The 24186-nt window shown below is 47.5% G+C and overlaps 2 protein-coding genes across 2 annotated transcripts in view; one reads left to right on the top strand and one right to left on the bottom strand.

The window, feature by feature from the left end:
- PDXDC1 (pyridoxal dependent decarboxylase domain containing 1) overlaps positions 1-24186 on the bottom strand; it is a 471229-nt gene that overhangs the window by 240633 nt on the left and 206410 nt on the right. The window lies entirely within an intron of this gene.
- Positions 1-24186, top strand: part of BMERB1 (bMERB domain containing 1) — a 169181-nt gene that overhangs the window by 82512 nt on the left and 62483 nt on the right. Inside the window, exon 2 of the mRNA XM_050774115.1 lies at positions 14554-14677. Coding sequence (XP_050630072.1) covers positions 14554-14677 — 124 coding nt within the window. The remainder of the gene's footprint in view (positions 1-14553; positions 14678-24186) is intronic.

Raw genomic sequence — 24186 nt, 5'->3', positions numbered from 1 at the left:
GCTGGGTGAAGTGGCAGGTGCCTGTAATCCCAGCTACTCGAGAGGCTGAGGGAGGAGAATCACTTGAACCCGGGAGGTGGAAGTTGCAGTGAGCTGAGATCGCGCCACTGTACTCAAGCCCGGGAGACAGAACAAGACATCATCTCTAAAAAAAAAAAAAAAAAAAAAAAAAAAATGGTCTAAGACATCAAATGCTCTCCTCTGCCCACTTTGTCGTTTCTTTGTACCTGGACCTCTCTTATATCTGGGACTTCTTGGAGGGATAGTGTTTGATTTCTGAGGCCCTGGACATTTCTTCCAGCTCATCATTCAGGTTGTTCAGAGCATCTGAAAGATGAGCTTTTCTCTTGCCAACGCTGACCGCCTCTTGCGGGAAGATGTCGAGGCATTATTATTTAATAAGCCGTGTCTTTCTTCAGCTCACCAAAGACCTTCCAGCTCCAGGCAAGGAGTCAGGGTAGGGAGTGAGGAAACAAAGGGATGAAGGTACAGGCAAATCCTACCCGCCCCTTATCACTCAATCAATACATTCAATCAATATAGTTAATAGCAATGTGCCAATGTCAGTTTCTTGGTAACGTTAACAAATAGTAGAAATTGAGTGAGGGGTAGAGGGGAATTTTGTTTGCTCTTTGCAACTCATCACTGCCTATCTCCAGTTTTCTGGTGCCTTTGTTAAGACGTTGCTGTGGAGTCCCCTCCACAGAGATACCTGTGTCCTTACCGCCACCTTCCTGGCTCCCGACAGACGCACTGCCTGAGAGAGCTGACGTCAGGCATTCATTCTGCAGGGGATTCTGAGTCACAGCTGAGCCAGTCCTATTAGGATTTAGGGGGCAGCCGACCTGTGGGGCCTGCACCCCACACGCTCCTTCTAAGGGTTTCCTCACAGTCCCTGCTGAAGGGGAGGGTTCTGTGTGACCTGTGGATCCATCCAGGTTGAAGCTGCTGAGCCCCTGACCAAAGGCAGGGCCACCTGTAGGCTCCCAGGGGCTGGAGGTGGGACGAGAGGGTCCATCAGAAGCCCTTTCATGAGAGTGGTTAAGAGGGAAAGCAGAAGAATCCTGAAATGGAGAAACACCTCAGGGAGACAGAATCTTTGAGAAAGGGGAAGGTATCAGGAAGGAAAGAAGGAAGGAGAGGAATGAAGTGTCCCAGGATGGTGAATAAGAACTTGGGACTTGGGAGCATTTGAAATGTGGCCATTCCAAATTGAGATCTATTCTTTATTTAGTTTTGAGATGGAGTCTCACTCTGTCACCCAAGCTGGTGTGCAGTGGCGCAATCTCGGCTAACTGCAACCTCCATCCCTCAGGTTCACATGATCCTCCTGCCTCAGCCTCCCAAGTAGCTGGGATGACAGGCATGTGCCACCAGTCCTGGCTAATTTTTGTATTTTTAGTAGAGATGGGGTTTCACCATGTTGTCCAGGCTGGTGTCGAACTCCTGACCTCAGGTGATCCACCTGCCTCGGCCTCCCAAAGTGCTGGGATTACAGGTGTGAGCCATCATGACTGGCCTGAATTGAGATCTATTCAAAGGGTAAAAAATACATGCTGGACTTGAGACTTCCATACTCCCTCCAAAAAGAATAAAAAACATCTTATTCATATCTTTAATATATTGATTACATTTTGAACTGATAATCCTTTACATCTATTGGTTTAAATAAAATATGTTACTGAAATTAATCTCGCCCATTTCTTCTTATCTTTTTTTTTTTTTTTTTTTTAAGAGACAGGGTCTCTTTGCTATGTTGCCTAGGTTGGACTCAAACTCCTGGGCTCAAGTGATCCCCCTGCCTCAGCCTCCAGAGTAGCTGAGATTACAGGCGTGTACCTCCGCACCCAGCTCTTTTTACTTTTTTTTTTTCTTGAGATGGAGTCTCATTCTGTCACCCAGGCTGGAGTGTAGTGACTTGATCTCGGCTCACTGCAACCTCCGCCTCACAGATTCAAGCAATTCTCCTGCCTCAGCCTTCTGAGTAACTGGGATTATAGGCACCTGCCACCATGCCCAGCTAATTTTTGTTGTTGTTGTTGTTGAGACGGAGTCTCCCTCTGTTGCCCAGGCTAGAGTGCAGTGGCATGGTCTCGGCTCACTGTAACCCCTGCCTCCTGGGTTCAAGCAATTCTTCTTCCTCAGCCTCCCAACTACCTGGGATTACAGGCACTCACCACCACGCCTGGCTAATTTTTGTATTTTTAGGAAGGTGGGGTTTCGCCATATTGGCCAGGGTGGTCTTGAACTCCTGAGCTCAGGTGATCCACCTGCCTCGGCCTCCCAAAGTGCTAGGATTACAGGCGTGCGTGAGCCACCGCTCCCTGCCATGGTTAATTTTTATAATTTTAGTAGAGATGGGGTTTTACCATGTTGGCCAGGCTAGTCTTGAGCTCCTGACCTCAAGTGATATGCCCGCCCCCCTTGGCCTCTCAAAGTGCTGGGATTACAGGCATGTGCCACTGCACCCAGCTCTTTTTATTTTTTAGAATGCGGTTCCTGGAATGTTCAAAATTACATGTGTGGCTAGTGTTCTATTTCAATTGGTCCACGCTGACCTATACATTCTCTCGGTTCTGACCCCCGATTTACAGATAAGGAAACTCAGAGGTTAGGGCATTTGTCGAGGCCGGCCGTTAGAAAGATGCCGGACTGTCAACTCGTGTCTGCTTGACGCCAGTGCCTGCGTCTTCGCCCGCTGGTGGTGAATCCTCCCTCATTACTTTTGTGTCCTTTGACATGTTAGATGTGGCTGGGAAAATAGAAACTCGCAGAAGTTAAAAAAAATGTGCTTGAGATTCCACTGGAGAATAACAATCACAGCCAGGATCTGAAGCCTGTCAGTTTCCTCAGCCACAAAATCTTCCTTGTGGGGTGACATCACAGAGACGGGATGTGTGGGACGGCAGAGTGCAAGGAAAGGTACGACCGCTCTCAGGGGCCCGGTGGCATCCTCTCCACGAGGCAGGCTGGGGGAAATGGAGCAGCCAGGAACTTCTGAGTTAAAAGCAGTGACTTCATCTCTTTGGGAAATGGTGACTCATTAAAAGCAACGGGCGGCTTCCCATTACATTCACTTTATAGCAAGAAGGCGAGATGCTTGGTGCATCCCATAATAGGATGCTTGGGGGTTGGAATGAGCTGCTTTCCTACATGAATGATTGATAACAACGAAGTCTGGAGTGCCACCAGGAGCCTTTGAAATGCATTCAGATATCGGCTTCCTGGTCATAGGACGCAGATCTATTCCCTTGGGTTTCAAGACTCTTGGGTCAATGCCAGGAACTGACTCCTTGACAAAAGGCTGGAGGGGCCCCTTCTAGATTCTCCTCTCAGTGCAGGCATGGGTCTGTTGGAGCTGCGGGGCTGTGGTCTTACCTAGAGGGGCCAAGAGATGGTCCCCATGACCATGACTCTGTGTTCTTCAAATCGAATGCTGGCTCTGATTTCATTTTCTCCCCGGTGTTAGTCTGGCTTCTTCTGGGGAAAGGCACTGTGATGGCAGGACTAATGCTACACCAAACACATGATGTACAGTTGGTCCTCTGTACTGTGGGTTCTCTTTGTTTTTTTTTTTTTTTTTTTTTTTTGATGCTCTGTCAGGCACAGTGGCCAGATCTCAGCTCACCAAATTCTCACACTACAGGCGCCCGCCACCTGAGTTTTTTTGTATTTTTTATACAGTTGGGCCTCCTCTGTCCCAAAGTCTGTGGCGCCCGGCCGGTTCCACATTCTTAGATTCAACCGATTATGGATGGAAAATATTCAGAAAAAAAATCCACAAATTACCAAGAAGCAAAACTTTGAGTACTATGCTGAATCTATGTAAATGAAGTGATGTGTAGGCATCGTATTAGGGATTATAAGTAATCTAGATGTGATTTAAAGTCTACTGGAGGATGTATGGGAGTTCTATGCAAATATTCCACCCTGTTATATCGGGAACTTGAACATCCAAGGATTTTGGTATCAGAGGGAGGCCTGGAACCAATCCCACACGGATACTGAGGGACAAGTATATTATCCCATTTCTTCCCTACAGTAGCAGCTTTGTGAGGCAGGAGTTATTAGTCCCATTTTACAGAAGAGGAAACTGAGAGTTAGGGGGATCAAGTAATTTGCCCAGGTCGCACAATTAGTGGTAGAGCCAACGCTTGTAGCGACATCTGTCTTGAGCCAATGACCCCTGCAGGTTATTAGAGCAACTTTTCTCCACAACAGTGTAAACCTCTTGCTAGAAGCTCAGGTCCACAAGGGCAGAGATTTTTGTCTGTTTTGTTCATTGCTCCTTCCCCATTGCTTAGAGCAGGATCTGCCACAAAGCAGGTTCTCAATGCGTAGTTACTAAACGAATATAAGAGCAAATATATGTTGCAGAGAACTTTCTATATGCTTGTCACTTACATGAATCACCTGCGAGGTGGGCATGATTGTTCCCCAGTGTTGCAGATGAAGAAACTGAGGTGCCCAGAGTCATTGATGGGTGGGTCAAGCAGGACACCTGGACTCTGAAACCCAAAAGCCCATGCCCAGAACCACTCCTCTCTCTTGCCCTCTTCAAGGGCTGGCCTGGCTCCCCATGCCCTTTGTCTTTTCTCTCTTCTTTATTTTAAATCTGTTTTGAAAATGCAGCATCTGACCATTGGTAGATTGCTAAAATTTCAATCAATATAGTTAGTCACAATACACCAATGTCAACTTCTTGGCAATGTCAACAATATGGGAATTGAATTGAATGAGGGGTAGAGGGGAATTCTGTGTGCTCTTTGCAACTAATCTTTTCTTAATTTTTTTTTTGTTTTTCTTTAGAGATAATGTCTCACTGTGTCACCTAGGCTAGAGTGCAGTGGCACCATCATAGCTCACTGAAGCCTCAAACTCCTGGACCCAAGCGATCCTCCCACCTCAGCCTCCCAAGTAGCTGGGACCACAGCTGTGTGCCACCACGTCTGGCTAATGTTTACATTTTATTTTTGTAGAGATGGGGTCTTGCTGTGTTGCCCAGGCTGGTCATAAATTCATGGCTTCAAGTGATCCTCTTCCCTCAGCCTCCCAAAGCTGTGGGATTACAGACATGAGCCACTACATGCAGCCACATTTTCTAGAAATCTAAAATTATTCCAAAATAAAAAGTATATTTAAAAACCCGAACAAGAGAAAAGGACATATTAGGTGAAAGTTGATTCTCCCTCAACACTGACTCCCCCTACCCCAGTCCCTCATGTCCTTCCCTAAATATATTGTGTGACCCAAGTATATTCCAATGACTGAAGTGAATAGCCCCCCTAGCCTTTCGTTTAATTGCCTTTGTTATATGAGCTGGGTTGAAATAATCGCTCAAAATGGCTGATTCCTCTTTGGGTAGGACTTAACCCATGGCTGAGAATTGTTCTTCCAGCTTGAGTTCTCATTGAATTTTGAATGAGAACTGTTTGTTGAGGGATCTTGAGAACCACATCTTGCCAAGTCATTTTACATCCTATCCAACATGGGTATGAGGCTGACCAAAACAATCTTTAAGACCTTTCCAATGCAAAGGACTGGAATTCTATTCTACAACAGGGGATGGGATAGGTACCCCCAGTGGTACTCTCATGCTTGTAGCATCAAACAGCAATGAATTACCTCAGGAAAGCTACTCATTTTCTCTCCAATTATCAAGCTTTCTGATTACCTAAAGGAGAAAGCCATGATTTGGTGCTAGCTTTGTCTTTAATGTCCCTAGTACTTGCTGATTCACCTTGTTAAGAAAGAAAATTCAAGCTTCGATCTGAACCTTAAGCAGGCTATAGGATTTAGCCAGAATTTAACAGCATTGCTTTGTTTCATGAGGTTTATTTTTATGGCTATTTTCTAATTATGCCATTGTTTGTGGATGTCATATGACATTTCCTTTGGGGAGTTTGAGTGAAAAAAAGTCAATGTTGGCTTGGCGTGGTGGCTCATGCCTGTAATCCCAGCACTTTGGGAGGCCAAGGTGAGCGGATCACAAGGTCAGTAGATCAAGACCATCCTGGCTAACACCATGAAACCCCATCTCTACTAAAAATATAAAAAATTAGCTGGGTGTGGTGGTGGGCGCCTGTAGTCCCAGCTACTTGGGAGGCTGAGGCAGGAGAATGGCGTGAATCCGAGAGGAAAAGTTTGCAGTGAGCCAAGATTGCACCACTGCACTCCAGCCTGGGTCACAGAGCGGGACTCCATCTAAAAAAAAAAAAAAGCCAATGTCATGACATACGGAGTAGTACATGGTAGAGTACAGAGTATGTAGCTGGGGTAAATTCTATGCAGTGCTGAGAGTTTTGGAAACACTGTTCTGTAGCTCTTTTGACCTTAGAGCTTGGGCATTGGGATCAGATAGATCTGGGTTTGAGTTTCATTTCCACCACTCACTATAGCACTGCCCCATTGCCCCTTAGAACTGATGTCTATGGTTTGTTTGTTTTTTCTTTTCTTTTTTTTTAATAAACACAAAAATTGACCCCCTCATCTTAAAATTTGAGAAAGTTACATTTGTTTTATCTGAGTTCCTTTCTCAAGAAACTGACCTCTGGGCCTCCCAGATAGTATTAAGGAAGTGAAATTTACCAGATCACTATATGGGGACAATGAGATGCCAGACTCCTCAACCATCACGATTGCCTAACCAACCACCTGCATCCTGTTGACCAGATTCTCTTCCTTACCCCTTCCTAATCCTTTCCCAGAAAAAAAAAAAAAAAAAAAAAAAAAAGGAATAGGGATGTATCACAATGTATCCCAATGTAACACATGGTTACATTTCTTCCTTGCTACCCCTAATTTTAGAGGGTTGAGGAGATGGATTTGAGGCTCTTTCCATCTCCTTGGCTGTAGCACGGGATTAAAGCCTTCTTCTCTGGCAATACTCATTGCCTCAGTGATTGGCTTTCTGTGCAGCGAGTGGCAAGATCTAGACAGAACCCTTGGTGTTTCTGTAACGAGTGAGTGAGTTTGACCAATCATTTATGACCTCTCTAAGCCTCATTTTATTAATCTAGAAAGAGAGGTTGATATGAGCTAGATCGTGGCCCCTGGTAAATGCCCGAAATGAGCAAGCTCTGGGGCCACTACTAGGCACATAAAGTTATGAAGCAGAAGTAAAAGCAGGGGATATATAGGGCACCCAGGGCTTAAATTCCTACCATGACCACTGATTGGAAAAGATGGGCTAGGGAAGGTATCTCTCTGGTCCCCAGCAGTTTAACCCTCCAAGCTTATATTTAAATGAGAAGTTTCTAGATCACCAGTCCTCATCCTCCATCACCTCCACCACTCCTCCCTGGGTAGCCTTACTTTTTGTTCTGTTTTGAGATCAGTGATTAAACCTGCTGGTGCATACCAGGGCTGCCCGGGTGCTCAGCTCTTGTTTGCTGGTGCCACCGCTCAGGAAGCATGCATCTCCCTAGGGTGGCATTTGGGAATGGGAAGATGGATTTAGCTGCCTCTTCCCCCAGAAGTGACTCAGCTCCTGGAAGCTCGGTGACAGCAATGGCAGTTGGAGCCCTGGGGATGTCTGTGCCTTCATGCTTTGCTGTCTCCACACAGCCAGCAAGCTCTTGCTTGGAAGTGTGCATGACAGGCTCGTGGCGACCGTCGTCTCCAGCCAGCTTGAAAAGCTCCTCCCGTTTCTTCCTGTGATTTGTCCTCCTTGTGGAAACATTCCTTGGCAGCTGTTGGATGCCTGCCTTCTAGTTGGAAAATGTGATCAAGAAAGGAACAGCCTATCAGGTTCATTTCTATCACACAAGTTTAGACTGGAAAGAAACTGACTGTGTGTGATATTCATTTATTCAGGTCCTGTATCAGCATTTTTCACTCTGATCTGAAGACCTCCTTCATGAAAGTCCCCGGACATGACACCCCCAACACAGGTTTATCCTAATCCCTGGAGGTGAAGGCAGGGAATTATTTCTTAAACAACCTCCCTAGATATCCACCATGCCCACTAATGTCTGGGAATAACCACTCCCTCTGTGTCTAAAGCAGTCCGATCTACTCAGTTTTGTTATGATGATGATGGTACTTACATAGGGAGGTAGGTCTTACGTGAATATGGTTCATTACAACAAGAGCTTTGGAGTAGGACAGATCTTGTTTTAAATCTCACCTCCATCACTTACTCCCTTTCCTGAGCCTTGACTTCCCCATCTATGAAATGGGATAACAGCACTGACCACCCAGGGCTGTTCTGAGAATCAGATAAGGTAATGCACAGGTCCTGGCATGTGATAAATGCTCAACAAATGTTAGTTATTATTGTTACTGGGTAAACCTGGCTTTCATAACTTTTAAACGGGAGAAATTACAGTATACCACCCAGGGAAGAGGTTGGCCAACTTCTTCTATAAAGAGCCAGGTGGTAAACATTTGAGGCTTCGTAGGTCAGGGAGTCTCTGTGGCAACTACTCAGTTTTTGCAATGCAAAAGCAGCCATAAATGACATGTAAATGAATGAGTGTGATCAGTGTTCCACAACAACTCTACTTACAACATCAAGCATGGGGCTGTACTTGGTACCCTGGCCATAGGGTATCAACCCCTGGCCTAAGGTATTGTGCAGACGAAATGAGATGAGATTCATTCCTGTAATCCCAGCGCTTTGGGAGGCTGAGTTGGGCAGATCACTTGAGCTCAGGAGTTGGAGACCAGCCTGGGCAACATTGCAAAACCCTATTTCTACAAATAATACAACAAAATTCGCTGGGTGTGGTGGAGCGAACCTGTAATTTCAGCTACTCAGGAGGCTGAAGTGAGAGGATTGCTTGAGCCCAGGAAGTTGAGGCTGCAGTGAGCCAAGATTATGCCACTGCACTCCAGCCTGGGAGACAGAGTGAAATTCTGCCTCACCAAAAAAAGAAAAAAAAAAAAAAAAAGAGATGAGGTTTACAATGAGCCCAACACAGTGCCTGGTGCAGAGACACAGCTCACGGCAAGAAAGGATTCTAAGAATTTGTATATGATTCAAGCTTTAGGCTTCGTTCCTTTCTCTTGGGGAAGAAAAACATGCTTGAGCAAGACTTTTCAACATAGGTCTTGTTCCATTCTTTGCCCCAAATCCAAGCTAAGCACCTGGAGCCTGGCAGCCACCACCTCCATCCTCCCCCGGGGATGGAGGTAAAATGCCAATTCCTGGGGTGTGATTAATTCTCTTCGTCCCACGCCTCGCCCCAGGGTGTGTTGCCATTTTCAGCATGTGTCCCATGGAAATCAGGTTGCCCATCTGAACTGTGATGAGAAAAACAAGAATACTCATATCGTGGGGTGGTTAACTACGCACTTTCGCAGCCACAAATGCATTCAGCCCTCACCAGGAGGCTGGATTATGTGGTTAAGGTCATGTGGTTATGGATTGGAGGGGACACAGGGAGGAGAGAGAGAGAGAGAGAGAGAGAGAGAGAGAGAGAGCGCAAGCTGGATTTGAATACTATCTCTGCAATGATCTGGCTGTGTGATATTGAACAAGTCACTTTCCTTCTCTAAGCCTCAGAGTCATCTCTGTAAAATAGGGATTAAATGAGATAATACACAGAAAGTCTCTGGCACAGGTAACTATTGAACTCTTGTGTAGAGGAGGAAAATGATGCAAAGACATAAAAGGACTCATTGGAGATCTTGCGGCCGATGATTAGTGTCAAATGAGGATTTCTGACGCTGCTCCTGCCCGGCTGGTTTTTGCCAGACCCCAATTCTCCCACGTACTTCCCTCACCCCCGGCCACCTCCTGGGACTCCTGCTGCTTCCAGCCAAGGCTGTGTTCCATGTGCAGGGTCTAAAGCCCCTGGAGAGAGTGACATTATTGTCAGGAAGCTTTTAAGGCTGTGGCCATTCATTCTTGTGGGTTTGTGGCCTCCTGAAGTTCATGTGCATCTTAGAACATCAGAATGTGACCTTATTTGGAAATAAGGTCTTTGCAGGGGTAATTCAGATAAGGATCCAGATGAGCTCACATTGGATTAGGGTGGGCCCTAAATCTTAATGAGACAGAAAGGGACACACAGAGCCACCCGGAGGAAGACCCTATGAAAACAGAGGCAGAGGTTGAAGTGATGCTATTACTTTCAGTGGCAAAAACTGCAATTACTTTTGCACCAACCTAATACTACAAACCAAGGAGCCACCAGGGGCTGCAAGGGCCAAGAAAGGATCCATCCCTAGAGCCTTCGGAGAGCGCATGACCCTGCCAACACCTTGGTTTCAGACTTCTGGCTTCCCGAACTCCAAGAGATTAAATTCCTCTTGTTTTAAGCCTCCTCATTGGCCATGACTTGTTACAGCCCCACGCTTGACTCTGAGATGGGAATGAATGGGGTGTGTCGGACTTAGAACAGCTGCCTGGACCAGAGGCAGCTGTGAGGGTCAAAGAGCATGAATTTGAAGCCAGACCTGGACTCAGCTCTTTCCCTTGCCAGGGTTGAGCCTTTGTTTCTTTGTGAAAATGAGAACCTACTGAACCTGCTGGCTTATGGCGAGGATTAAAAGAGGTGATGGGCAGAGCAGGTGCAACAGTCATAATGAGGGCAATTGCAAGCGTATATTAAACGTGACGTGCCGGGATAATTCATCCCTCATGTCTGTTTTGGGCGGTGGGCTCTCTTACTATCCTCATCTTACAGGAGAAACAGAGCTGCTGACAGGTTAACGAACTCCCCAGGGCCACACAGCCAGGGAGGGGCAGAACTGAACTGAAACCCAGGCCATCTGATTCGATGAGGCTGGTCTTCCAGCTTGGTAGCATCATAGCACACAGTAGTACTCAGTATTAATATCTTTTTTTTTTTAAGACGGAGTCTCACTCTGTCCCTCAGGCTGGAGTGTAGTGGTGCAATCTCGGTTCACTGCAGCCTCCGCCTCCCAGGTTCACGCGATTCTCGTGCCTCAGCCTCCCAATATGCTGGGATTACAGGCACCTGCCACCATGCCAGGGTAATTTTAGTATTTTTAGTAGAAACTAGATTTCGCTGTGTTGATCTCACTGGTCTCGAACTCCTCACCTCAGGTGATCCGCCTGCTTCGGCCTCTCAAAGTGCTGGGATTACAGGCGTGAGCCACCATGCCAGCCAATATTAATATTTTGATCCTATCCCTCCCTCTTTCCCTCCTTCCTCAAGCCTGTCCTCGCTGCTTCAATCCCAGGAGCCACCACAGTATGGTGTCAGGGACAGTAGTAGGACCCAAAATTGGATTCCAGGGGCCTTGAAGCATAACCAGAAGACCCCAGGAGATCTTCGGCCAGCACATCACATGAGACATTTCCTACAAATCCTCTGCAGACAGACATCGCTCCCTCTCCCCAAGCCACAGCCTGAGACGGCTCCTCTGACCTCTGTCCTTCCTGCTTCTCTTTGACACTCCCTCCTCTCCCTCCACTGTGTCTCCCTTTTCACCCTACCCTGGCACAGGCTTGGCCAGGTGGCCAGATAATCTTCGGGACCCGCCATCTTTAGAAGGCAGGGAGGACGTGATTGTGAATCTCTCCAATTTCACGTTTTTCCCATTCACCTACCTCTGCTGTCTTCCTCCCACTTATACAGTCGTTTGGTGACCCCCTCTCCAACCCAACAGCAGGTTCTGCACTATTTGTGTTCGGCACTTATCTATTTTATGAAATATTGGAGCTCCCTGAAAATATAAAAGAAGCAGACATTGCTCTGAGATGCTGAACTCAAAGAGGAGAAAATCTTCAATAGGCCAGTGACGGTCAGGTTAAATTTTTTCTTCTCCCCATATAATTGCGTGGCCTTTTCCATTGCCTTTGTTATTGTTTCTCTTGAAAACTGAGAGTTGTCAGGCCGGGCACGGTGGCTCATGCCTGTAATCCCAGCACTTTGGGAGGCCAAGGCTGGCAGATTACCTGAGGTCAGGAGTTCAAGACTAGCCTGGCCAAAATGGCGAAACCCTCTCTCCACTAAAAATACAAAAAATTAGCTGGGCGTGGTGGCATGCACCGGTAGACCCAGCTACTCAGGAGGCTGAGACAGGAGAATTGCTGGAGCCCGGGAGGCAGAGGTTGCAGTGAGCCGAGATTGCATCACCGCACTCCAGCATGGGCAACAGAGCAAGACTTGGTTTAAAAAAAAAAAAAAAAAAGGGAATTGTCTTGTCTCGGAGAGAATGAAGAGAGGCCATTCATTTCAATGTGAGAATCAACTCCAGAGAATTACCTTCTTCCGGTCTCCTCAGCAAAATAAGGTGTTTTGATTGGCGGAGGGCAGACAGATAATTTTGGCACATGGAATGGCCACATTAGGGAGTAGGTGATGGAAAGGAACGCCAGTTTACCAAGAATCCAATGTCTGCTGAAAACCTCAGGACCAGGAGAGTCCCACAGGTGGACAAATGCATCAGGTGGGCTCCTGGAAGAGGGCGCTATTCTGTCCAGAGATCCAAGCAGGCAGGGACTGACCTCAGGGAAGCCTGCAAATCACAGCGCCCTAAGCCCTGGGCAGGTGTGCAAGGGCCAGGGGCCCAGGATATAGGAGGCAGATGGACAGGTAGAAACAGGACAACCTTCACTGGGCACAGTGGCTCACACCTATAAGTAATCGCAGCATTTTGGGAGGTTGAGGCAGGAGGATTGCTTGAGGCCAGAAGTTCCAGTCCAGTCTGGGCCACATAGCGAGACCTCGTCTCTACAAAAAGAGAAAAGAAGACTGGGTGTGGTGGCTCATGCCTGTAATCCCAGCACTATGGGAGGCCAAGGCAGGCTGATCACTTGAGGTCAGGAGTTCAAGACCAGCCTGGCCAACATGGTGAAACCCCAACTCTACTAAAAATACAAAAGTTAACTGGGCATGGTGGCACGAGCCTATAATCCAAGTTACTCAGGAGGTTGAGGCAGGAGAATCGCTTGAACCCGGGAGGCGGAGGTTGCAGTGAGCTGAGATCGTGCCACTGCACTCGAGCCTGGGCAACGGAGGGATACTCTGTCTCAGAAAAAAAAAAAAAAAGGAAAAGAAAAAGAGAACAACTTTCCAAATCATGGGTATAAGGTATACCAACTTCTATTATTCCTTGAGTATAAGGAAAAAGACAGACGCCCTTGTAGAACTGAGGTGTGGGGTGGGCTCCATCTTAGGGGTGGGTGTGGAACGAATTAGCAGATACAGGCGATGTGATGGTGTCTCAGGGTACACCAAGAACATCTCCTGCCCTGAGTCTCCCCCACTACCGATCAAAGGCCTTGAATAGCGCATCCGTTATATGTCAGCCATTCACCCTAGAAACATAGCGCGAAGGAACCCCATAGATGTGTGCGAAGATTTCACTTTGAGAATGTTCCTCATTGGAACATTCTTACAGTGAAAATAATTCTTACATTTTTTCCCCCATGATTACAGTGGGGAAAAAATAGGAAACAACCCACATGTCTGTGGATTGCTTAAGTGCTTCGTGATGCAGCCACAAATAGAAAACCGCCCCGCCTTCCATGCTGCTGCCGAGGAAGACCATCCAAGGACAGGCAGGAGCGCTCATGGCATGCTGCTAGGTGAAAAGAACACGTAATGAAATAGTGAGACCCTAACTTTATATTAGAAAAATAAGATCTGTATCACAGTGGATATATGTATATGTACATAATAGTATATATATTCACATGCATATGTATTAACATTTTAACTGCTAACATTTTAGTGTACTTTTTCAGACTTTAAAAAAGTGTGTCTGGCCAGGCGCGATGGCTCATGCCTGTAATCCTAGCACTTTGGGAGGCTGAGGTGGGCGGATCACAAGGCCAGGAGTTAAGAGATCAGCCTGGCCAACATGATGAAACCCCATCTCAACTAAAAATACAAAAATTAGCTGGGTGTGGTGGTACACACCTGTTATCCCGGCTACTCAGGAGGCTGAGGCAGGAGAATCACTCGAACCTGGGAGCTGAAGGTTGCACTGAGTCAAGATTGTGCCACTGTACTCCAGCCTGGGCGACAGGGTGAGACTCCGTTTCAAAAAGAAAAAAATAAAGTGTGTCTGTGTATAGTATACATATTATATATATACAACCATATATATTCACATATATACATATATATATGTATACGTATGTTTGTTCACGCTTGTAATCCCAGCACTTCAGGAGGCCAAGTTGGGGGGATCGCCTGAGGCCAGGAGTTTCAGACCAGCCTGGGCAACAGAGTGTGACACCCCATCTCTACAAAAAGTAAAAATTAAAAAATTACCAAGATGGGCCTGTAGTCCCAGCTACTCGGGAGGCTGAGGCAGGAGAATGGCGTGAACTCAGGAGGCGGAGCTTGCAGTGAGCTGAGATTGCTCCACTGCACTCCAGCCTGGGCGACAGAGCGAGACTCCGTCTCAAAACAAAAAAGCAAACAAACGAAGTTCCTGTGGAAAACACGTTTTCTGGTTTCCAAAGGGCGTGCTCACGAATACACATTTGCGGCACAGGCTGAAGTCTGTGTGCCCTCAAGGCGTATGACGGTCGCGGAGCAAGGCTGTGCCCTGAAACCATGTCAGGGTGGGTCCCACGGTGCAGCCTCGGGGTCCTGATGCTTGCGTTTCGTGTCTCCTGCACAGATCAGCTGGACATCATCTCCATGGCGGAGACAACCATGATGCCGGAGGAGATTGAGCTGGAGATGGCAAAAATTCAGCGTCTCCGGGAAGTCTTGGTCCGCCGGGAGTCTGAGCTCAGGTTCATGTGAGTGTTTTGGGGATGTGGCCGAGGAAAGATGAGTGTGGAGGAGAGAGGAAAACCTAATCTTTATTGATTGCCTACTGTGTGCCGAGCCCTGAGATAAAGGCATTATGCACGTTTTTAAAAGCCTCATTTGATTCTCACCACCAACCAGGGAAGTGGGTATTGTCATCTCCTGTTTTAAGCAAGACCCTGAAGTTGGAATTGAATTCAGGCCAATCTGACTCCAAAACCTTTGCTCTATCACCCACGGGGAAGAAAGACCCTATGCTGGGGTCTTTGACGAGCACACACTCTGCTCTCAGGCCTGAGTTTTGTTTTTTTCTTTTTTTTAAGCCTGTCAGCTTGGGCAGGTTACTTGTACTCTCTGAATTTCAGTTCCCTCATTTCTAAAATGGGGGAAAATAACAAGATGGGGTCTCTAGCAACATCAAAGTCATGTGGGTTGAGCGTTCATTAGCTACAGAGTAGGGCATTCCTGAAGAGTTGCAGATAGTCTTTCAAGACAAACTCATTTAAAAAGTGGGCTCTGAGTGTGTGGTGGTGCGCACCTGTGGTCCCAGCTGCTCAGGAGGCTGAGGTGGGAGGACTGTTTGAGTCCTGGAGTTCAAGGCTGCAGTGAGCTATGATTGCATCACCACACTCCAGTTTGGGTGACACAGGGAGACCCTGTCTCTAAAAAGTACAAATTAAGGCCAGGCACAGTGGCTCACACCTGTAATCACAGCACCTTGGAAGGCTGAGGCGGGATGATCGCTTGAGCCCAGGAGTTCAAGACCAGACAGGGCAATGTAGCCAGACCCTGTCTCTATAAAAAATAAAATTAGCTGTGTGTGGCTGGTGTGTGGTTGTGTGTGCCTTTGTCCCAGCTACTCTGGAGGCCGAGGTGGGGGGATCGGTTGAGCCCAGGGGCTCAAGGCTGCAGTGAGCTATGATCATACCATTGCACTCCAACCTGGGAGACACAGCAAGACCCTGTCACTAAAAGAAAAAATTTAAAAATACAAAAAATATAAAAATCCATCAAATTAAAATGAAAAAATTGGGCTTTTGCAGACAAACAGTGAGAGGTTACAAGCAAAACCAAACCAAACCAGAGGTTAAGAGGCAACCTGGCTGGAAAATTCCCTGTGCTGCCTGTCAGCACCCCACCCACGCTCCACTGGAGGCAGCAGGAACATCAAACCTTCTAGGCAGGCGTTAAGCCCCGCCCCTATTCTTTCACTGATTTTTCACAGCGCCAAGAGGCTGAGTCTGTGATCATCCCATTTTGCAGATGAGGAGACTGAGGCTTGAAGAAATCAAACAACCTGCCCAAGGCCTCCCAGCTAGTAAATGGGGAGTTAGGGTTCAGACCCAGCTCTTTCTGCCTTTAAAACACGTATTCTTTATAAATTTTTAGTTACTTATTTAGAGAGAGGCTCTTGGTCTGTCGCCCAGGGTGGAATGCAGTGAGGCCATCGTAGCTCATTACAGCCTCGAACTTCTGAAAGCCCATCCTCTCACTAGGACATTATATGACCTTCCCTCTCCCTGCATAAAATGAATTGCAATATTCACAGCTGTCATTTATCCAGCCCTTTGCATGTGCCCGACCCTGAGCTAAATGCTTCCCATGCATAATTCCTTCTCAGAGACATCTCTGAGGAAGGTTCTAGAACATTTGCACTTTATGGCTAAGAAGTATCTTCCCTTTTGTCTGGAAATAAAAATGATACGTGAGCATTCAGAAACAATCCCTTCCTCCCTGTGTTTTAAAAGGAAGACAGAGGCCAGGTGTGGTGGCTCACATCTATAATCCTAGCACTTTGAGAGGCTGAGGCAGTAGACCACTTGAGGCCAGGAGTTCGAGACCAGCCTGGCCAACAGGGCAAAACCCCATCTCTAGTGAAAATACAAAAAATTTAGCCACGTGTGGTGGCGTGCGCCTATAATCCCAGCTACTTGGGAGGCTGAGGCACAAGAATCGTTTGAAACTGGGAGGCGGAGGCTACAGCAAGCTGAGATTGTACTACTTCACTGCAGCCTGGGCAACAGAGTGAGAAACTATCTCAAAATAATAATAATAAAATAAAGTAAAAGGAAGACAGAGAACATGAGTCTTGCTTTTAAGTACTCAAGATCCCTTTGTTTAAAAAAAAAATACAAAAATACAAAAAATTTAAAAATACAAATAGGAATTAAAAAATTTTAAAATATATATTTATTTTTATTTACCTAATGGTGCTGCTGCAGGAACAATGGTTACCCCTGTACATTTACTGACCTTTACTGTGTGCACGTGTGTGTGTGGGTGGGTGGATGTGCATGTGTGGATATTTGTGTGGATGTGTGGATGTGTGTGTGGATGTTTGTGTGTGGGTGTCTGGATGTGTGTATGTGTGTGTGTGGGTGTGGGTGTGGATCTGTGCGCGTGTGTGTGTGAGGATATGTGTGTGCATGTGTGTGTGTGGATGTGTGGGTGTGTGGATGTGTGCGTGCGTGTTTGTGGACGTGTGTGTGGGGATATGTGTGTGCGTGTGTGAATGTGTGTGTGGGTGTGGATGCGTGCGTGTGTGGATGTGTGGATGTGTGTGTGAATGTGTGGATATGTGGATGTGTGGATGTGTGGATATGTGTGTGGATTTGTGGATGTGTGTGTGTGTGTGTGTATGGATGTGCACATGCCTGTCACTTAGCACGGGTTTAAGGACAAGAATAACTAGCATTTTTTAAGTGGCAGCTCTGCAGTAAGCTCTTGACTTGTGATCTCACTGAATGTCCTCATCAAGTCCATGAATCTGACCACTTAGGGACAAATGTCAACAGTAGACCCTTGGATAAATCAAATTATCTAAAGGATACAGAAGGACCTGAGTATTGTTAGGACATAGATCAAGGATTCTGTGACATTCTCCGGGGGAGGGACCCCCTTCCAGGCCCCCAGATGTCTTGCTGGAATGGAGTCCTACAGACAGTATTGGATGATGATGATGCTTCCCAACCAAGGTCAGCCTTGTATGGTGTGTAGCCTGCCGGGTGGTGCACCTGCCTCATCAATCTCAGAGATGCACGGTGGACCCTAAGGCAGCCAGGACAAAGGACACAGCACGTTCAGATCTGCACAAACTCCTCATCCATCATCCTCAGCCCTCCAGGTCAACAAGCTTTGAGGCAAGGCCCTGCTTGAATTCAGTTTCTCAGCTGTTTCTCAGTGCTGGTTTTTCCCGAAGCTGTGGGACTTATCCTGTGAGGGTGTCCTGTTCCTATCTCCATTTTGGATGGGAAGGAATGGGAGGTTAAGAAATTTCTCCAATGCTGCATTAGCTAATAAGCAGCCAAGCTAGGATGCAGTCTGACTCCAGAATGTTTATTAAGTGTATCAGTGAATGAAGGAAGGAGGGAAGGGAGGGGGAGGGGAGAGGAGGGGAGGGGAAGGGAGGGAAGAAAGCAGGAAGGAAGGAAGCTTTGACTATAACTACCAAGATAATTCCTTCAAGTTTATAAGCTCCATGAGGGCAGAGACCTCATCCAGTTTCCTCACAATGTCTTCACAGTGTTTTGAACAGTGCCTGGCACTTAGGGTCATGAATATTTGTCAAATGTGCAATAAATTATTCTTTCTCCATCCTTACCCCAACGATCCTCTTACACACACACACACACACGTGAGACACTCTTGGCACAGAGTAGGAGAGAGAGAAAAAAGTTTCAGACCCCACTGATCATTTTCAGGCTTAGGCGAGGAAGCTTTAAGTGACAGGAATGTGACAGCCCTCGGCTGAAAGATTCCCAGTGACCGTAGTGTAATAGCCGCGGTGAGATTGGTTTTGTCACACCTGCTGCGAGGTCATCATCTTAAAACTCATCAGCTGCTGCGGAGACCGTGTGAGTCAGCCCGTATTTCATGGCTGGGAATGTGTCTCACTTCCGTGGCTTCTTGCTGCATTGACTCTTTTAGTTTTACTTCTTGCGAGAGAGTCTCGCTCTGTCGCCCAGGCTGGAGTGCAGTGGTGTGATCTCGGCTCACTGCAACCTCTGCCTCCTGGGTTCAAGCGATTCTTGTGCCTTGGCCTTCCAAGTAGCTGTGACTACAGGTGCCCACCACCACACCTGGCTAATTTTTGTATTTTTAGTAGAGACAAGGTTTCACCATGTTGGCCAGGCTGGTCTTTTTTTTTTTTTTTTTTTTTTTTTGAGACGGAGTCTTGCTCTGTCACCCAGGCTGGAGTGCAGTGGCCGGATCTCAGCTCACTGCAAGCTCCGCCTCCCGGGTTTACGCCGTTCTCCTGCCTCAGCCTCCCGAGTAGCTGGGACTACAGGCGCCCGCCACCTCGCCCGGCTAGTTTTTTTGTATTTTTTAGTAGAGACGGGGTTTCACCGTGTTAGCCGGGATCGTCTCTCGATCTCCTGGCCTCGTGATCCGCCCGTCTCGGCCTCCCAAAGTGCTGGGATTACAGGCTTGAGCCACCGCGCCCGGCCTGCCAGGCTGGTCTTGAACGCCTCCTGGGTTCAAGTGATTCTTGTGCCTCGGCCTTCCAAGTAGCTGTGACTACAGGTGCCCACCACCACGCCTGGCTAATTTTTGTATCTTTAGTAGAGACAAAGTTTCACCATGTTGGCCAGGCTGGTCTTGAACTCCTGGCCTCAAGTGATCTGCCGTCCTTGGCCTCCTTGGGATTGCAGGCATGAGCCACTGCACCCAGCCTGCATTGACTCTTTTAAACATGAGTCCAGGGGTGGGCTGCCTATCCCACCCCCAAAGCCCTGGCACCCTGACATTTAGATTATTTCATGGGCTTCCTTTTTCTCTGCTGATTTACCTTGTCCTTTCCCCCAAGATCCATAGCCTCTGCCTGTTCTCCCTCTTTTCCTGCCACGACAGTGAGGAAGAAGAGGGAGATTTCCCTACACCCAGGGAACTGGTGAGAACTCGGGAGATGTGGGATCAGAGGTCATCATCCTGGCTCTCTTACATCCTTGGTCACATGACGGTACACACAGAGTTGCTATTTCCCGCGGGCACTGACATGCTACCTGAGTGCTATGTCCCTTGCTGGCATTCACCCCTTAATTTTAGCTTCTTGAGTCCTCGTGAGAACACCAATAGAGTGAGTTCTATCTCTTCTATTTTATGAATGAGCAAATTGAGGTGGCAGAGGCAAAGTGACTTGTTCAAGGTCCCAGCTAGGATGAAGTAGTGCCATGATTTGAACCCAAGGTGTCTGTCTCCTGGGGGCAGAGCCCTTAACCTTAAGCTGTTCTGTTATCTTTATTCTCAATGCCAGGCCCCCCTTTCTCTTTGCCTTACTCTCCTGCAATGCAAGGACAAACCCCTGATTGGATGCCCCCAGTCCCACACTGAGTCTTGTCTTGTTCCACCATCTTGAATGTGTGTGGTGGAACTTGGACAGATTTTACTAAGTCAAGCTTTGAGGCTTCTTTTCTGTACCATTGAAACTGACCCAACAGTCCCATCATAGATTTTTTTTTTTTTTTTTTGAGACGGAGTCTCAATCTGTCGCCCAGGCTGGAATGCAGTGGGGCGCGATCTGGGCTCGCTGCAAGCTCCGCCTCCCAGGTTCACGCCATTCTCCTGCCTCAGCCTCCCCAGTAGCTGGGACTACAGGCACCCACCACCATACCAGGCTAATTTTTTTCTTTTTGTATTTTTTAGTAGAGACGGGGTTTCACCGTGTTATCCAGGATGGTCTCGATCGCCTGACCTTGTGATCCACCTGCCTCGGCCTCCCAAAGTGCTGGGAGTACAGGCGTGAGCTACCGCACCCGGTGCATAGATACTCTTTTGGGTAAACACAGAAGTTGACCTTTCTGATCTTAAAGCTTGAAGCCCTCATTTGTCTTATCTGAGTTCCTTCCTCAGGAAAGGGCCACCAGGCCTCTCAAAAAAAGTATCAAAGAACTGAAACTCACCAGATTACCACATCCAATGAGATGCCAGACCCCTCATTCATCATGATAGCTTTCTTGCTCCTCCCTAGTTCCTGTTTTCTTATACATTGTTGCATTTCTTCCCTGCTATATAAACTCCTAGTTTTAGTTGGTCAGGGAGATGGGTTTGAGACTGAGCTCCCAGCTCCTTGGCTGCAGCACGTGCTTAAAATCTTCCTTGGCAATATTCATCTTCTCAGTGATGGGCTTTCTGTGCCGCCAGCAGCAGGACCTGGACCAGATCCCTGGTGTTTCAGTATCACTATTTCTCTGCAGATCAACTATTTATTTCAGAGACCAAAATGATGAGCTCAAATGTAGACAGTCAAAGTTTGTGAAGTCAGTCTGCTGGGAATGTGCTGTAGAAAAAGAACCCTGTTCCCGTAAGAACTCTTAAGGACCACAACCATTGGCGTTTACAGAGCCCTTATCGTGGACCTAGGCTTAGGCTAAGCCCTTCACCCGCGTGCTCACATAACCCACATCAAATGCTTACTAACAGAAAAATGCATCAGGAACCACCCCAACCCAGGACACCCACTTGCCCTGAATCAGGCCCAGGAGGTCAAGTTCATAGACCAGCTATGAGTGAGCTCCCAGCAGGTAGGTGTGAACTCTTGAGTGTGTTCCTCACTCTGAATTTCCAGTGTGTCTTCTCTTGCTGACTTCCCTTTGCTTGTCCCCTGGTTTCCAGTGTGCAAAATGGCATTTAGAGATCTCTCTGTTGAGGCTTGGCAATTTTATCAACTTTACTGGAACAGGGCAATAACACAAAACCACCTCCAAAAACAGGCAGCAAACATCTGGGAGATAATGCTTGAAACGCCTGTGTTTACCCCCCTCTTGACCCTATGTTCCACCCACCTCCTAGTCCCTCCCACTGCTACCCCATCTCCCTACCCATCCTGCCCCCATCTTACTGCAGGCAAGAACTCGCAGAGACTGTCAACCTCAGACTCATTTTCTCGCCTTCCTTCCAGCACTGAATCACATCATTAGTTTTTAATAATTCTTCTCGCAGCCCCTCTGGCTCGCTTTGGCTCTTCCACGTCTAGTCTACCATCCCGCTCCTGCTGTTTATCTGGGTTTCAGATAATTAAGTATCTTCGGCCTCCAAAGGGGGCGGGGGTGTGGTTATCTTCCTTTTACACCCGCTTGCTGGATTTTCATAAAAAGGGATAGCGTGCCCTGCTGCTCAGCTTGCTCTGGGCAAAAGCAGGTTTTAATCAGCCAGAGACAGAACTGTAGCAGGCAGGGAACGTAGGCGTGCGAAGGACATATTTCAAGAGCATAGCCTTTGAGTTCCAATATTTCCAGAGCCTGGGCTTGAAATCCAGTACCTTCGCTTTATTAAGAGGTGCCAAGTGTGGTAAAGAGGTCAGGCCCTGGGACCCTGGCAGAGATTCAAAATGGGGTAATAGAAAGTGCATGCATTGTGTTGAAACCCCCCCCACACACACACACACACACACACACACACACACACACACACACACAGAAAGTGTATGCATTGTAGACAGCAGTTCTTGTAAAACATTTTCTATGCTGGCTAATTTTCTAGTGTTTTACTGTTTTGAGCCATATAATCCTTACTACCACCATCCAGGCAGAAAATATCACGTAGCCCTTATTTTATTTATTTATTTATTTATTTATTTTTTTAGAGATGGAGTCTCATTGTGTCACCCAGGCTGGAGTGCAGTGGCACAATCTCGGCTCACTGCCAAGCTCCGCCTCCCGACATAGCCCTTATTTTATAGATGAGGAAACTGAGGCACTGAGAGGTCAAGTCTCTTGCCCAGGGTTGTACAGTTTCCATGAAATAGCATTCTGGGTCCAGATGAAACGGGAAGAGTTCCCTTGTCCCCCTTGCAGGGTGTGTGATGGGGGAGTGGCTGGCTTCTTCAGTGCCCCGCTGCTCTAACCTCTAGGGCAGCATACAGATGGGTCCATTGTGGGGATCCGATCCCACGGCAGTGTCTAGGGGTGGATGTTTACAGCTCCTGAAGCCCCAGTGGGTGTGTGTTACAGGGTGCTCTTTTAGTTTTGCCATCTATAGGCGGCTTGTGTTAAACAGCTCAATTAGACCCGTTGTCCCAAGGACAGAGGGCTTTCTGTATCCTGGGTTCTTGCCTTGATGCACCAGAAGAATCAGATCACACATGGACTTGGAGAATGAGTGCGAGGCTTTATTGAGTGGAGGTAGCTCTCAGCAGATGGGGGAAGCCAGAAGGGGACGGAGTGGGAAGGTTCCCCCTGGAGTCAGGCTGCTGAGTGGCCCAGGCCCCCCTCCGACTGCCCAGGCCAAACTCCACCTCGTTCCGCCAGTAGATGGCCTGCCAGCGTCTGTCGTGTGTTCTCCTGCCAGCGTGCTCCTCTTGACGTCTTCTTGACATCCAGCCGCTTGTGTCTTCTTCACGGATCTGCAGCTCTTGAGGTCCAGCAGCTTGTGTGTCTGCCTGCTAGGGTCTTGGGGTTTTTATAGGCACAGGATGGGGGCGTGGCAGGCCAGGGTGGTCTTGGGAAATGCAACATTTGGGCAGGAAAACAAAAATGCCTGTCCTTACCTAGGACCATGGGCACAGGTGTGGGGGTGGAGCCCTCTCCAGGGACCATGCCCTCCTCCACCCAGCACTTCCCTTCCCTCCTTCTGTAGCATTTAAAGTAGCCACACCCTTCCCTTCCCACCACTTCCCTTCCATATCACAGAGTCCATGGTCTCAGTCGTCAAGTTGGGGGCTCTCTCAACTAGCTTTCAATTCTACTTCTTACCAACTGTGTGCCCTGGAGCAAATATTTTGTCCTGTTTCAACCTCAGCTTCCCCTGATGTGCAAGGGTGACAGTGATATCTCCCAGCAGCATCATAGCAAAGGATGAAAACAGACACAGCTATGAAATTGGAGGGCCCTTCCTAGGTAGTAGGCAATTCAAAATTCCCTTCCTTCCTTTCATTGTTAACGTTGCGCTTCGTGGGACAGTGGGGCATCAGGGCTGCTTATGGTTGTTTCCAGAGAATTCCCAGAAAATATTGCTCTCCCCAAGAGAAGATGGGATTCACCGTGGTTTTCTTGAGACCCTCTTGGGAGGTGCCAACTCTCTGAGAGTGGCTCTCAACCATTAAGTGCAACTCTACCCTGGGGCCTTGATTTTATTATTATGATTATTTAAAATTTTTTTAATAAACCTGCATTTTTTTCCCCTTTAATGAGCTGATAATTCTGAAGTCTGTTAGGAAGAGCTTCAAGCCAAGGGCAAAATGAAGCATGTGCGTTTATGTAACTTGACACATTTCAGCCACATTCAGGAGCTCTGCGTCACTCTAGTTGCACTCGGGGTTTTAAATAGCATCTTCCAGGAACAGGTCACCGTTGCCGGGGCCACTGTACATATTGGGTGGGAAGAGATGCCCTTAATTGCAGAAGATCTAAGAAGCAATTTGTCTTGGACAAAATATACAAGAAGTCGGGGTTTAGGGGAGGGAAAGGAAGGAAGAAGAAACGGAGAGACTAAAGGGAGGAGGGAGAATGTTCTAAGCTAGACTTCTGAATGGAAGGACCCTCCTCCTGAATTTCTAAATGTA

This window comes from Macaca thibetana, chromosome 20, assembly GCF_024542745.1.
Source record: "Macaca thibetana thibetana isolate TM-01 chromosome 20, ASM2454274v1, whole genome shotgun sequence".
Taxonomy (NCBI): domain Eukaryota; kingdom Metazoa; phylum Chordata; class Mammalia; order Primates; family Cercopithecidae; genus Macaca; species Macaca thibetana.
This window is presented reverse-complemented; position numbering and strand designations above follow the sequence as displayed.